The 15,158-nt window shown below is 42.6% G+C and overlaps 2 protein-coding genes across 2 annotated transcripts in view; one reads left to right on the forward strand and one right to left on the reverse strand.

The window, feature by feature from the left end:
* The first annotated feature begins 5,185 nt into the window (after positions 1-5,185).
* On the forward strand, positions 5,186-9,848 carry cyp1b1 (cytochrome P450, family 1, subfamily B, polypeptide 1). The gene is made up of 3 exons (XM_080017157.1): positions 5,186-5,432; positions 5,635-6,638; positions 8,209-9,848. Exons 2-3 carry the CDS (start codon positions 5,644-5,646, stop codon positions 8,813-8,815), a joined length of 1,602 nt encoding a protein of 533 aa, XP_079873283.1. The 5' UTR covers positions 5,186-5,432; positions 5,635-5,643; the 3' UTR covers positions 8,816-9,848.
* A 2,572-nt stretch (positions 9,849-12,420) lies between these two features.
* Positions 12,421-15,158, reverse strand: part of rmdn2 (regulator of microtubule dynamics 2) — a gene marked incomplete at its 5' end in the record, with an annotated part of 30,465 nt that continues 27,727 nt past the window's right edge. Inside the window, 2 exons of the mRNA XM_080016618.1 lie at positions 12,421-14,344; positions 15,029-15,115. Coding sequence (XP_079872744.1) covers positions 14,291-14,344; positions 15,029-15,115 — 141 coding nt within the window. The 3' untranslated portion in view covers positions 12,421-14,290. The remainder of the gene's footprint in view (positions 14,345-15,028; positions 15,116-15,158) is intronic.

Here is a 15,158-nt window from a genome sequence, read left to right on the forward strand (position 1 = left end):
AAATGGGAAAAAAAAATTTCGACATGCACACTGATTCAGAATTCGGGGGGAAAAAAATGCCCTTTCAGCGTGAGAATGAAGGGAGACGCCTTCACGGGCTGCTGACTACGCTCCGCCGTGGGCCTCTGTAGCAGTTGGCCCGACAAAAAAGGCCATAGCGACCATAGAGATAGAGGTACCTCAATGAGCACTCAGTTCCTCTGCAAGGTCATTAGGATTCTTGAAACACTCATTAGCATCGTTCTCCTTTCATGAACTTAGAGAGAGGTTTTTTTTGGGGGGGGGTTGGGGGTTGCTCCGTGTCGGTAAAACAAACTAAACAAAAAAAATCACGACGGGTTTCTTTGGAGGAAATTTTGAAAGAATTTTTCTTTTCAGGGGAGTGCTGCGGGTGTGGTGGCGGTAGAGGCTATGGTGGTTGGGGGGATAGCTGGGGGAGGTTGGCTGGGGCTTGTTTTGGGACCGTTTGACATTTGAAGTCACGGGGGTCATTCCGCCGTAATGAGCTGCCGGCGAGTGGATGACAGTAAAAAGACTCTGCCCCAGTGCTCAACCCGCCCTGATCCTCTGCCAGGCCCAGAAACGACCAATCAGACGCCGGCAGCTTAATTTATCTCTAATTTAAAGTAATTAACAGGATGGGGCCGCAGAGACAATCCTGGTGGCTGTGGATGTGTGTGTGTGTGTGTGTGTGCGTGCGTGCGTGCGTGCGTGCGTGCGTGCGTGTGTGTGTGTGTGTGTGTTTAGGACAACTATGATATCCTTCAAAGACACTTTTCCCCCTTTTATTCTCACAACCCCTGACAACGGCACGTAGGTGGAGCTGTGTTCAGCGAGTGGCTGTCAGTGGCTTTCCCTTCAGATATCAACCCCGTGGCCGTGATGAAGCACATGTGCGTGACTGCTCTGCACCTTTGGAATCGCCCCAGGCGGGCCTCTCTGTTCTTGCCCACCTACTCCCTCCACCCCCTCAACCCCCCTCCGCCTAGAAGTTCACAGCGTAGATTTACAGGGTAAGATAAGCTCCGTAAAGCGCAGTAAAAAGCACACACCTCTTCCGAGGCTCGGTGCACGCTCCCACTAATTACAGGCATAAATCAAAGTAATGGGCCCGCTGCATTTCTCATTCTTATTTACAAATGACGTCGCTTCCCCAGGGACCTCATGCTGTCTGTCTCAGTGTGGCAACAAGACGAGCCCTGTGTGTTCGAAAAGAGCGAACGACGATGGCATTGGGAATTTAAAAAGGCAGAGTGTGAACTGCTTCTCGATGGTCGGAAGTCGAAGTCATCCCCTGCAAACACACCTTGCTGAGCTCCGCCCTGTGGCCTCCATGCTCACTCACACGCGATCTGCAATTGAGCTGTCAGTCAAAAAGGGGGAAGAACAAGTGTTGAAACCACACACCACTATTGGAAATGCTCATGTAGTGTTCGTTGTCTGTGTGTTGGGGTGGTCACTGTAGTCTAGTCCTATTTACCCACTCTGTTGCTCCACAGGTAATTTACCATTATAATTAAATTGGGCTTTGAAGAGATTAACGGACCTCAAGCTGCAATAAGTAGCATTGACATTTTTATTTTTTCTATTTTACATATGTTAATAAAGAATGATCCTTATTTTAGCTCTATATAAATAACTTTGATAACAAAGTTACTTACAGGGCCTTGTAAGATTTGGAAGAGTCATGGTACAGTAATCATGTTATAAATGGCATTTGCAGCAGACTTGTAACAGTTTTGGTAAAAGTAAATGTTACTGCTTCAACTATTTAATCTCTGTGTCAATGAATCACTTGTTATTCTATTTGGTCTCAGGGGTCTTATGACAACACAGGGGTGCCAGCTTTATATATACATAAATAATAATAATAAATAAATAAATAATTGTACTTTTGGATGTATAGCCTATATCCATACTCTCTCTCTCTCTCATACATACATACATACATACATACATACATACATACATACATACATAATACACACACACACACACACACACACACATCGATATATATATATATATATATATATATATATATATATATATATATATATATATATATATATATATATATATATATATATATATATATATATACATGTATATATACCACTATGGGCTGAACCGTGTGGAGCCAAATTCCTCCTCCTTATTCAAGCACTGAATACGTGGCCTCTTAATCAACCCAGAATCACCCCAAACACCACAGGCTAACAAAGCACCCAAAGTGTGTCCCATGACCAGAATGTTTGGGATGTTAAGCATTGCTAGTTTAACCGTTGAGTGCTTTTTACTGGCAAGCCACACAAATGCGACAGAGCGGCAGGGGAGGCAATTTAGTTAATCCAAGCAATTGCCTTGCATTGTATGAGACTGACAATATCCACAATAAGATGAGTTTTACAATGAATATTTGATATAAACACACGATTTGTTAAAATGTCCACTTTCGACGAAGAAAGCCCCCCCCTTTCCCGGGGAGTCACAACACCTCATCAGAACGTTTTCTTCACATAGCACCAGTGTTGGATGGGTATAAATACCAATAAACGTATATTCTGTTTCTCCTGTACAGAGATGCATTTCAACAAATTCTCATATTTAATGGCAGGACATGTTTTACAAGACCTGGAATGGTCAGAAATGATCCAAAATACCATTATAGCCTGCGTCCTATTTTACACGGGAGAGAAAAGAGGATACTCCTAATAATGGAACATATTTATTATTATTATTATTATTATTATTATTATTATTATATACAGTGTAATAATAATAATGATGATAATAAATATTATTATTATTAGTAGTAGTAATAGTAGTAGTAGTAGTAGTAGTATTAGTATTATTTTAACAATCTCCAACTTCATTAACCATACTTTTGACCATCACGCTGAATTTATTCAAGAGACAAACACTGCAGTTTATTATTGATTGTAGATCAAGTATATGCATCTCTTTAAGACGGCTGAATGACGTGAGAGAAGTGAGAAATGTGGGGCATCGACAATTCCACGCCAAATAAATCGTACACCTGCCGGATCTTGAGCAAAAAAAAAAAAAAAAGAAACAAACAAGCCAAAAAAACAAGCGCAATAAAACGCCACAAAACGTGGCTGCGGCGAGCAAGTGCCGCGACGCGCAGGAGGCTGGAGGTCAGAGGGCAAAGCGCGCTGTCCGTGGTGCTGAAACACGATCCCCGAACCTGCGGCCCCCGGCGGCCGCGCCTGAGAGAGGTCTCCTCAACCCACCACGTAACCTGCGCTGGCAAAGGAAAAAAAATCAATCAAAAGAAAAACCACAATATCGATGCGGCCTCGGACACATTACGCGCATTCACTATCAGTCCGCTCCGCGCTTTTATCCTCGCAATATTGTTGAATAATAATATATATAATATATTATTATTTATAACCATCGATCAGCCCCGATTACTGGTGGGTCGGCTTTAAAAAAAAAAAAACCCGTTCTCAGGATACAACGTGATGGCGGCTAATAGCGGGACGCCCTGGTGCCGGGGGTGAGTTATGCGGATTAATTGAGGATATTAATAAAGGGAAAGCAGGACGCGTCTCCTCCTGGTGGCGCCGCTAAAAAGCGCAGCTGGGAGTTGGGAGACTGCAGCATCCACACGTGGAGCGAAAAACCCCTTTTTGCCACTTTATAAAAATATGCATCATCAAAAAAAAAAAAAAAATAGAAAAATCATCACATTATCAATCATCAGCTATGTGTGGGCTGCTATTTTATTTTATTTTTTTACGAATGCAGCATTGGGGTGCGATCCAACAATAGGTCCTGCACGTTAAACGACGTGGTGCTTTCACCACTTTGTCTCACAGCCAAGGCAAATATTTTCTCACGACACGTTGGTGAGCGCGATAATTATGCACCGCCGTGAGATTCAAAAGCTTTCGCAACGATCATTTCCACAGCTAATAATAGCGTAATAACAATAACAATAACAATAACAATAACAATACTAACACGATTATAATCATTTATACTACAACTACTACTACTTATACTACTACTACAACTACAACTACTACTACTACTACTACTACTAATAATAATAATAATAAATAAATAAATACATTAATATTATTAATAATATTAATATATAAATAATAATAATAAAACAAAAAGAAGAGAAAAAAAATCGAAAATACAACCCAAGCTTAAAGTCTGTAATAGACACTCTATAAAAGCTCAACGGCATTTATCTCTAGAACAGGACTTGAGCTGAAGCTCCAGAATCGGTATAAAGAGGCACAATTTCAATTTCTTGAAAGAGATAGCGCTGTTTTTACAAACTACACTGAAAATGCGTTTCAGATCTATTATTGGCCTGCGTGAGGTCAATAATCAGGTTAAAGCTACCCACATATTCATCCGTTATTCATTATTTTTCGTCGATGTCCACTCTTTGTTTTACTGAAAGATGTAAAACTAATAAAAAAAAACGAAAAAAAAAAAAACAACAAAAACAACCCAACAACAATAAAACCTTCCAAAAGAGTTTCTGTTAAATCAGTGCTGGAAATTAAAATAAAAATGAAAGTACTATTCATTTCACATTTAAAGTGAAAATTGAAGTCCATCAATATCTCATTAATGATGATCGAACAACAACAAAAAACAACAATAATAATAATAATAATAATAATAATAATAATAATAATAATAATATTATTATTATTATTATTATTATTCATGGTATCATTATTACTGCATTGTTCTTAGTAAAATGGTATAGTAGTAGTAAGCCTGGTTAATAATTCTTGATTGCTGCACACACCAGTACAATAAATTATACAATAAATTGTATAATGAGAGGGGAGAGGAGAGGAAGGGGGAGGAGAGAAGAGGAGAGGAGACATCTCTTTCCTCATAGGAGAGAGCGAGAGGGAGACAGAGAGAGGGAGAGAGAGAGAGAGAGAGAGAGAGAGAGAGAGAGAGAGGGGGGGGGGGAGAGGGGGGGGGGGAGAGGGGGGGGGGGGAGGGAGAGAGGGAGAGAGAGAGGGAGACTGAGAAGGGAGGGAGGGTGGGGGAGAGGGAGAGGGAGCGGATGGGGTGACACCCTTTGCGCAACAAACCCACCCACTGAAACACCCCACCACGCAGACGCCGATGAGCCGTGATGCTGCGCCGTGGCGTGTGGGACATTTAACTGGGTGCACTGGAGTGAGAGCAGAGACCATAGAGAAGACACATTATGCTTCCAGGTAGAGCACAATGGACCTTATGAGTGGAGATTTGACTTTCACGCACGGCCTCCAGACCAAAATGTGACATGGACAGAAATGAGGAATGGGCTCTAAGAAAAAAAAAAAAAAAAAATAGTTGAAGTATTTCAAATACTATTACAACAGCCTGGAAAAATCAATAAGACCGTGTATCATCGGTGAAGGACTAATATCAAGGTATTCGATATAAATCCTCATTCTGGAGCCTGTTTTCTGTTTTTCCTTTTTAACATATATATAATATATATATTTCTTTTTAATAATGACGAGCAGCACAAATCTTTTTCTTTTTTTTAATGTCACTTAAATCAATGATCAATTGGGCCTGCCCGATCACCTGCCATTTCACCTGTGCATTTCAATTCCAACTCCGTTGTAGGAATCCACAATGAACGTAATAACGGAGGAGCTGAGCCACGCGTGGACCCGTGGCGTGTTGCTGGCATCCGTGACTTTTTTGTTTTCCCTGCACCTCTGGCGGTGGCTGCGGCACGACGCCCGGTGCCCGCCCGGACCGTTCGCCTGGCCCGTCATCGGGAACGCGGCGCAGCTCGGGACCAAACCGCACGTCTACTTTATGCGCATGGCCGAGAAGTACGGCGACGTGTTCCAGATCAAGCTGGGATGCCGCGCCGTGGTGGTGCTGAACGGGGACTCCATCAGACAGGCGCTGGTGAAGCAGGGGCCGGACTTCGCCGGCCGACCCGACTTCGCCTCCTTCCGCTTCGTGTCCAACGGCGACAGCCTGGCGTTCGGCACCAGCAGCGAGTGGTGGAAGGTGCACCGCCGGGTCGCCCAGTCCACCGTCCGGATGTTCTCCACCGGTAACGTGGACACCAAGAGGAGGTTCGAGAACCACGTCCTCTGCGAGGTGCGGGAGCTGCTGCGGCTCTTCCTGCGGGAGACGCGGGAGCGCCGCTTCTTCCAGCCCATGACCTACCTGGTGGTGTCCACCGCCAACATCATGAGCGCCGTGTGCTTCGGGAAGCGCTACCCCCACGGCGACGCGGAGTTCCAGCAGGTGGTGGGGCGCAACCACCAGTTCACGCGGACCGTGGGCGCCGGGAGCATCGTGGACGTGATGCCCTGGCTCCAGTACTTCCCCAACCCGATCAAGACGGTGTTCGACAATTTCAAAGCGCTCAATTCGGAGTTCAGCGCGTTCATCGGGGATAAGGTCACCGAACACCGGCGGACCATCAGGTCCGGCACCATCAGGGACATGACGGATGCGTTCATCCTGGCTCTGGACAAGATCCGAGGACCCACGGCGAGGGCTCCGGGTGGGAAGGACTACGTGCTGCCCACCATGGGGGACATCTTCGGGGCCAGCCAGGACACACTGTCCACGGCACTGCAGTGGATCATCATCATACTAGTGAGGTTCGTTTTTTATTATTGTTTTTGAGTGTGTGTGTGTGTGTGTGTGTGTGTGTGTGTGTGTGTGTGTCCATGGGTTCCTAGAAAGGCGGTTATAAATCAAAGGTATTGTTATTATCATTATTATTATTATTATTATTATTATTATTATTATTATTATTGTTGTTGTTGTTGTTTACCAGTCTACCAGTGGGCGAAGAAATATTATTTTGCTGTTTTACTGAAATGAGAGTACTAATACCCTGGCACACGATAATTCCATTAAAAATGAGAACCACGTTGACACGTGTACTTCAGTATAAGTGTACAGGTATTTGCTCTTAAATATCCCTCATTATTAAAAGTAAAAGCACTTGTCATATCCAGTGCCCCGATCCAACAGACGACATACGACATAAAGTTCGACTCAGCCTTTATTTCTGCAGATGATCGTCGTGCAAATCTTGACTACAATTTACAAAATAAAAAAAATACAAAAATAAATAAAATAATAATTACAATAATAATAATAATAACTATAATAATAATAATAACTATAATAATAATAATAATAATAATAATAATAATAATAATAATAATGATGATAATACGGTATCTTTTTATAAGTATATGGACCTAATTCATAATTAATGAGAAATCCTAACTCAGCAATGGTATTCCAGTTCCCAGATTGAATCCAGATATTATACAGATATAATAGGACTTTGTTACTCTCTATCGTTTTATCAGATTGTTAGTTGTAGTTATAGTGCGTTTTAAAGTTTTCACCTTTAAAAACTGTGAAGAACAACTCTTAACATCTTTTGTCGGTTTTTTTTTTTTACTTTTTTTTTTTTCATTAGAGTCTTTCGCAAATCGGAGGATCGCCAGTACTGAAGGAGCTGTTGTTGTTGGTGCTGAGCTCCAGGGTCGTGTTATGTAATCTCTCTACCTGCACAGGTAACCGCTGCAGCAGCACGCGGGACCTCGGGAGTTTGCACGCGAGGGAAAAGCGCGCCCGCGTTAACCCCCACGCGACCGCGCGGGGACAGAGAACGCGCGTGGAAATACTTTATTGTCGGTCGACGTTTATTTTTCGCTTGAACGTGTTGCTTTTATTCATTTGTCCTCCTTCGAATTTTGACTTTGAGATTATATTTCATAGGATATTATATGACATTATATCACCATAATATCACCTAAAAGTAAAAAATATAACATAAATGTCGTTTTAATATTTCTTTAGATTTTGAAAATTGTAGAATCAAAAAAAATAAAAAAATAAATGACAAATATGATAATACATATATTATCTTATATAATCGTTTTTTTAATCTTTATTTATTTTTATTATTTATATTTATTTATTATGCATCGAAAAGCCCATTGCGTTTTTATGACTAATTGTAATTTTTCTGTGAATGTTGAGCTTCTGAGCAAACTGTCCCATAATATTCTAGATCCTCTGATCAAATAAGATGCTCGGCCGTCCAGACAGCTTATCTGCCCCTTCGGTACCTGCAGCTTTACACCATGCGTAGCCAACGGCAGGAGTTGAAGTCTGAGAATGTGGATTCGCCCTTTAAATGTCCAGGTTTCCCGACATGCAGCTGCGTCTCCAGCAGGAGGTGGACAAGGTGGTGGACCGCGGCCGCCTCCCGTCCATCGAGGACCAGCCCAAGCTGCCCTACGTCATGGCCTTCATCTACGAGGTGATGCGCTTCACCAGCTTCATGCCCCTCACCATCCCCCACAGCACCATGGCGGACACCTCCCTCTTCGGCTACTCCATACCCAAAGACACGGTCATCTTCGTCAACCAGTGGTCGATCAACCACGACGCGGCCCGGTGGACGCGGCCGGACCAGTTTGACCCGCAGCGCTTCCTGGACGGGGACGGGGGCCTAAACAAGGACCTGACCGGCAGCGTGCTCATCTTCTCCCTGGGGAAACGCCGCTGCATCGGCGAGGACCTGTCCAAGATGCAGCTGTTCCTGATCACCTCCCTGCTGGCGCACCAGTGCCACATGGCGTCCGACCCGGCCCAGCCGCCCAAGATCGACTTCGTCTACGGGCTGACGCTGAAGCCGCACCCCTTCTTCATAGCCGTGTCCCTACGGGACGACATGCACCTCCTGGACGGGGTCAGCGGACTGTCCTTCGGCGGCGACGGCGACCCGGAGGACGAGGCGACAAACTGAAATCGTCGCAAGCTATTCAGTGAATGATGGAGATTGAAGGACAGCCGTTCACACCCCCCCCCCCCCCCGTCTGGCTTTGTTTTGTTCCCCCGACGAATATATTTATAGGCTGAACTCAAGTGATTTCTTCGTCTTTGCACACGTTTTGTCTTTCATTTTTGAAGTTTAGCTCAGTTGTTTATATTCTTTGTGATCATCTCTCGGAGAACGGTTTGAGAGCCTCGTCGACCCTCCAAGGCCTGTGCTTACAACGGCATCCTTTTAGCGGGCGCACAAAAGGAGCGTGGACGCTGCAAGCCGCTTTTCTGCGCGTGTTGTTTTAAGTCTCTAAAGCAGGCAATCAATCTCGTACAGAGTCTAGTTTTCGACATTCCACTCTCTTCTGCCAAGGCACGGCTCGCTATCCTTCGGTGATGAATCACGGAATAATGATTTGCCTCAAATTTGGGTTACAGCCTGCAAAAGGAAAAGAACTCTCCCCGGAGCTGACAATATTTACAGTGTTATTTTTACCTATATAAATATACCTTCTAGAGAAGGTGGAGTCCATGACCGCAGTTCAACTGTGCCATCTCTCACACACACACACACACACACACACACATACACACACACGCGCACACATGCACGCACGCACGCACGCGCACACGCACTCTGCAGCAGGCCAATGAGTTGGGCTACTTTGATCCTTAAACCCACTGTTTTCTAAATGAAACTTTTTCTCCGCTCAGTAAAACGTGTCGGCTTCTTAAAATGATTTCACAGAATTAGCTACTCAGAGATAAGACAATAAGAATGTTGTTGAACTTTTTTTTTTTTTTTTTAAGAAAATGGCTTAGAAGCGTTGAGGGAAGGCTTCTTCCCCAGATGTTGACTTTCTGCAAGTATTGTTTCGTGAATGTTACTCTAATGTTATTTTAGCCTGATCATCTATTTACTGTTACTGTTTTGGTACCAGTGATGTTTCCACTGTGTATATAAGCTCAAATGTCATATTATGCTGCTCTTTGAAATACACTTCATCATCATCATTATCAAATTGTCTTTTGTTTTTCCTCAAAGTTGAAGATGCATGTATGTATTGCTGCATACTAACGTACACATTGTAAGGTCTTTAATTCGACCGCTGCTTCGGCCCTCTGCTTAACGCCGTGGAACGACAGTCGGCTTGAATCGAGTATTAACACTGGGATGGATTAAAGCCGAGAACCCGCTTCATTTCAGATCTGTGATGTTATCATCATTTGCACGTCCGGTGAAAGCAATGTTCTCATTGGTTCAAACGTGACTAATTTCGACTCAAATCGTGTTTGATTCTATAAAAAAGGAACAAACAGGAAAAGATTAAAAAAAAAAAAATCACTATTTAAGTTTCGGAAAAAATCAGTACACTCCATCAACATATTTAACGTGGTAATCCATAACATTGATGGTCTGTGTTTGGCAGTGTTCGAATTACAATGTTTTGCTTTCGGGGGGGGGCTCTTGGTTGAAGGTTTCGGGGGTTCGGCATACTACTGAGGATTGGCAAATTGTTTCGTTTGCATGCTGCATGGACACAGAAATGTCTTACTGATATATCAATGACAAAACAGCATACTTTCCTTCTTCCTCTCAGTCTTTCTCACATACACACACACACACACACAAGCCAAGTCGTGCCTCTTCAGAGAATACTCAAAATAAGAGGAAAAAATGCAACACATATCCAAAATCTGAAAATCTTTCAACCTATTTGCAAAATTGAAGATGAAAACTTCCATTCACTGAAATCCTGAACCCGAATACGAGGTGCAAACTTATTAAAAATGCTTCGGAAAAAAAGCACCCCTCCGGAGCGGTCAAAATATTTACGTCTCACCGCAAGCATGCGGCGCCGTCGCGGCAAGGCTGAAAAATGATGTTGCATTTTGATGGGATTTTTACCGCAGGGATCCCTTCCTTCTTCCTGACATCCAGGCCATTAAAAGACATAATCATACCGCTGCTATGGTTTGACTGGTGAAGCAGCCGCTCAGACCTTTACAGTTGATGCTTTTTTGCAATTGAACAGCTTGGGGCGAGGAGATGCTTCTCTACGTTTCGGTGTCTGAACATACAAACTGAATCAATTATTTTTGCAAAATGCACGCCGGAGTCCTCCTTGAGCTGGAATGTTCTGACGGAGAAGCATTAAGGCGAACAAAGCAACCGACTGGTTATATGATAGAATAAATAAGTAGATCCTTTATGAACACATATGGGTTGTGTATAGAATTATATAACTGCCTCATGCCCACCCCAAACACCCAACAAACACCTTTTACATGGGCATGATGGTGGCTTAGGCACATTCGGCAAACTGTATAGTAAACTGCAACACAATACAACCCTTGAAAATTTATGTTAGGATATACACTCAGTTTTAGTGGATATGTTTAAGATATTTCCTCCTTCCCTCTCGCCTGGCAGGTTAGGGTTCGGGGTTGATGCTGTTAGGGGTGATGTAAAAATTAATTGATTGAAGTTGTTCGTCATGTCAACCCTGACGTTCGAAAAACAATGAAAGCATTGACATTTGATTGAAAATAAAACTGCTCATTCTAAAGCATCTTAAAAAGATAACTGTTGGTGAACGACTATATTTTCCTGTTTGCCCATACGCTCCATATCACGTACACCGTATTAGCTACTGTCGATGTGTATTTGAAGTGAAATGTGCAGCGTTCTGGGCTCGCTGCCAGGTCAGGTGAAAACAAAAGGAAAGTGTTTGGGAGAGTCCTTTCCCTGTGCCAGATCTTATCTCATTCAGCAGAACATCCTGTCCCTGGACAGTGAAAAGAAAAAAAGGATTACCACACATACACAATTAGCCGAAAAATACTTAACAGAAATAGTCAAATATATACTATACAAAAATACAGAAACGTGATGGACAGAATCAAATACACAAATACAATCAAATACACACACTGATACACCTTGCCTGCATTTCGGAACACACACAGAATCCCCATCCTCTAATCGCCATGGAAACGAAAGATTGCGCATGCAAGCGACTCTTCCCATCCCTGGAAATCACAACAGACTGATCCCAAGACCTGAACTCCAGATCTGCATCACTCCGGGCCCTTCCCTACTTCCTCTGACCCCCTTTCTAAAGCCCGCCCCCTCCGCTGCTATTTAAAAAAAGGATTATCTTACTCCATGACTCCATGACCATGCTACTTCTGTTCTCATTGAAATCTCTCTTCACTTTGATGTAGTCGACTGACAGGTTCGACTGCCACTGACAAACGTACTTATTGTTACTTGCTTTGCGTGTACAGTAAGCGTCTGTTCTGTGATGTAATGGAATGTAATAGGCAGAAAAGGAAACAACAGGAAAAGGCACGGAAGAGGAAACCGCAACGGTGTTGATTGACTGGTTTTTGTTTTTGTCATGTATAATAAGTGTGACCCATATGTTTTTCCCATCCCTGCTGTGTCTTTCAATTAAATTTAAAAAAAGACAAAAAAGACAAAAAAACATACATCATACTGGTAATAAGCACAAGAAACTGAATGTACATATCAGGATTGCACATATTTTATTATAATCATGTACCATTGGTCATTGAGTGCAGATCTGTTGACTTTTTACAGTATAATCTCCATGTAGTGTATATCTTTAAACATAAAACTCAAGAAGCACTACGCGTCCCGTCGGCAAGAAACAAAAATATCTTTTCACCCTAGATAAATACATTCATATTGCTGTTACACGTAATTATTAGAAAAAATCGAATCTTCAATGTAATTTCCAAAAGGATTAAAAAAAGGGATCATCAATCAGCAGCTTTTTTTTTTTCCTTTTTAAACGCTTGGCCTCACACAACCCCGACAAATAAACAAACCAAATAAACATTGAAAAAATGTGCTCCTTTCAATTCAACAGGTGTGGCACAATATAGTCACAACACATAACATCTGAAACCCTAGATTAAATATTAAATAATTTGATATCCCCACCAAAAGTTTAAAATTAGGGTTTCAGTTAGCACTATTAAAAAAGTGATGAAACTGTCCCTACACAATTGTAATAATAAAAAAAATAAAAATAATAATCATTTTTGTTGATTCAAATAACAACTTCAAATCTGACTAGCCCATGATACAATGGCATTATCTAAACTGGAATGCATCAAACACCATTTGTTAAATTCTATCAGTTAGGGAGCCACATGCAACATTAAAAACTCTTCTATTAGGACATCCCTTGGGACGATGGAAGGACAGTTCCTCACTGCCTCAGGTCCTGGCTCGTGTTACTTATACTTAGTTTGCCGACTCACGATTACTAAGTGACATGGAAGCAAAAGAATACCAGGCAGTAGATGATAGAAGTGTTGCTGTGAATAACCACAGCATGAGTGGAGCACAACACCATTGCCAAAAATGGCCTAATTGAGTTACGGTGATAGTCAAAGTCAGTGAAGTAATTGGATGATTGCTCGCATGTAAAAATGTGGTTGTCACTGAGCAAATATAGTGGTTTGAGCAGACGCGCGGCGAGCAGGGCCAGAGAGGTCGCGCCTGGTCACCGTGCAGCATCTCTGCTTGGGTGCGCCGCTGCTGAAAGGCTTTTTTGTTGTTGCCACTTGACTGTGTGATAGGAGACTAAAGAAAAACAGAGGGTTGGCAGGGCCCACGCGGATCGTTTTGTTTTTTTTTCATGCAAAATGGCCGACGGTGGTAATGAAGAGTGTCCTTGAGGGCCTGCTAGCATGTCAGTGCAACGGGACGTCTGATTGAATGCATACTGTAGTTACAGTAAAATATTGAACATTAACTCATGTATGGAGAATGCAGAGGAGAAACATTGTCAATACTCTCTAAAGATATTGAGTTGCTCACATATATTTTCTCAAATATTTACAATCGTTCAATAGCAACAATCATTTTTTGGACTTGACTGGACCTGTGGGGTCAATTATAATACCTATTATTTACTTCATTTTTGGTACTGAAAGGTAGACTGGGGGTAATTGCAATCGTTTTGACAGTTCAAATATGTTCAGACATGCCAGGGTTGGATTTTGTTTAGCTTGAAATCCAACCCTCCAAAAAAAAAACAAAGGTTGTGGGCGTTAGACGGTGGGCATTGATTAGTACAGTGACCTCCAGTGAGGAAAACGATACCGCAATCTCCGTCTGAGAAAAAGCATATGTCCATATTCTTATATTATCTTATATTATTCGCGTCAAGATCTACCAGAATAACAGCCTCTCTCTCTCTCCACCACTCACAGAGTGAATTCAAATCATGCGAGCGCTCATTGCACCTTATCTTCACTCACACACACGCACACACTCAAACACGCCTCATAAAACCGAAGCCACACTTGAGAACCTACAGAGGCCCGGTGAAAGCAGCATCGGTGGATACAGTGGACGGATCCCCTTTCCTGCATGGTCGAAAAATGTTGTATGGGAAAGTTTTGTGCCGTCGCCTCTTCAAAACCCCAGCGATGGACACAGTGAGTCCAGCTCCTTCACCGCTTCCTTATCCTACGAAATAACAGCCCATGTATTAAAGGAGGACCCATATCATGAGTCAGGCTTACCTTTGCATGTCCACAAACCCTGCACAGAGCATTTAAAGCGTTCAGCGACATTATTTTACTTGCAAATGACTAACATTGTGTTTTCTATAGTGACGCTCAATCATCTCCAGAACTAAGAGTGGTCCCGCCCTCATTATTAAGTTCAGCCCGGTGGGTCGGCGTGGTTTCATAATGTGATACTTTGACCTGATTGGCTGCATGCAAATTAGGGAAGCCAACGCCATCATGAGAATCCCCGCCCAAAAAAAAAATCAAAATGAACTCGGGGGGGGGCGCTCTTTAAAGAAATGGAAAAATATAAATAACATTTTTTTTACCTTTAATACACCGGTGTTGTTGTCAGAGAGAACACGAGGCATGATGAGCAAAGTGATGGTAGAAAATGTGTTTCAGTTTTGGTACGACTTTAAAGGACAATATAGGATATTATCAGCCATATCCACGTAGGGAGTTACAGTAAGTACACCGTGATAAGAACAAAGCCAAACAAGAGGTTTCTGATTGTGAAAAATGACCCGTGAAACATGTCAAAATCTTGTGAAACATGGGTCAATCCGTCTGTATGTGGTTTCTGTCGTCGATGAAAGCGCATTTCAATTTCAGTTTGGACTGTAAATGAGGAACATACCTCTTTGGTGACCTCTCTGGTGTCCATCGAAGTCGCAGCTTCACACCACTTCCTGGCCTCGCTCCTCTTGCCCAGGTCTTTGCAGCACTGAAAACAATCACGTTAATTAAAAGACGATATCGTGAGAGGA

The sequence above is a fragment of the Zeus faber genome (genome assembly GCF_960531495.2).
Source record: "Zeus faber genome assembly, chromosome: 16".
Classification (NCBI taxonomy): domain Eukaryota; kingdom Metazoa; phylum Chordata; class Actinopteri; order Zeiformes; family Zeidae; genus Zeus; species Zeus faber.

Excerpts from the sequence above, each read along its gene's own strand:
- cyp1b1 (XM_080017157.1), top strand. The coding sequence starts at position 5,644 with ATGAACGTAATAACGGAGGAGCTGAGCCACGCGTGGACCCGTGGCGTG. Across the intron at positions 6,639-8,208 it reads ATCATCATCATACTAGTGAG|GTTTCCCGACATGCAGCTGC; the intron begins GTTCGTTTTTTA and ends TTAAATGTCCAG.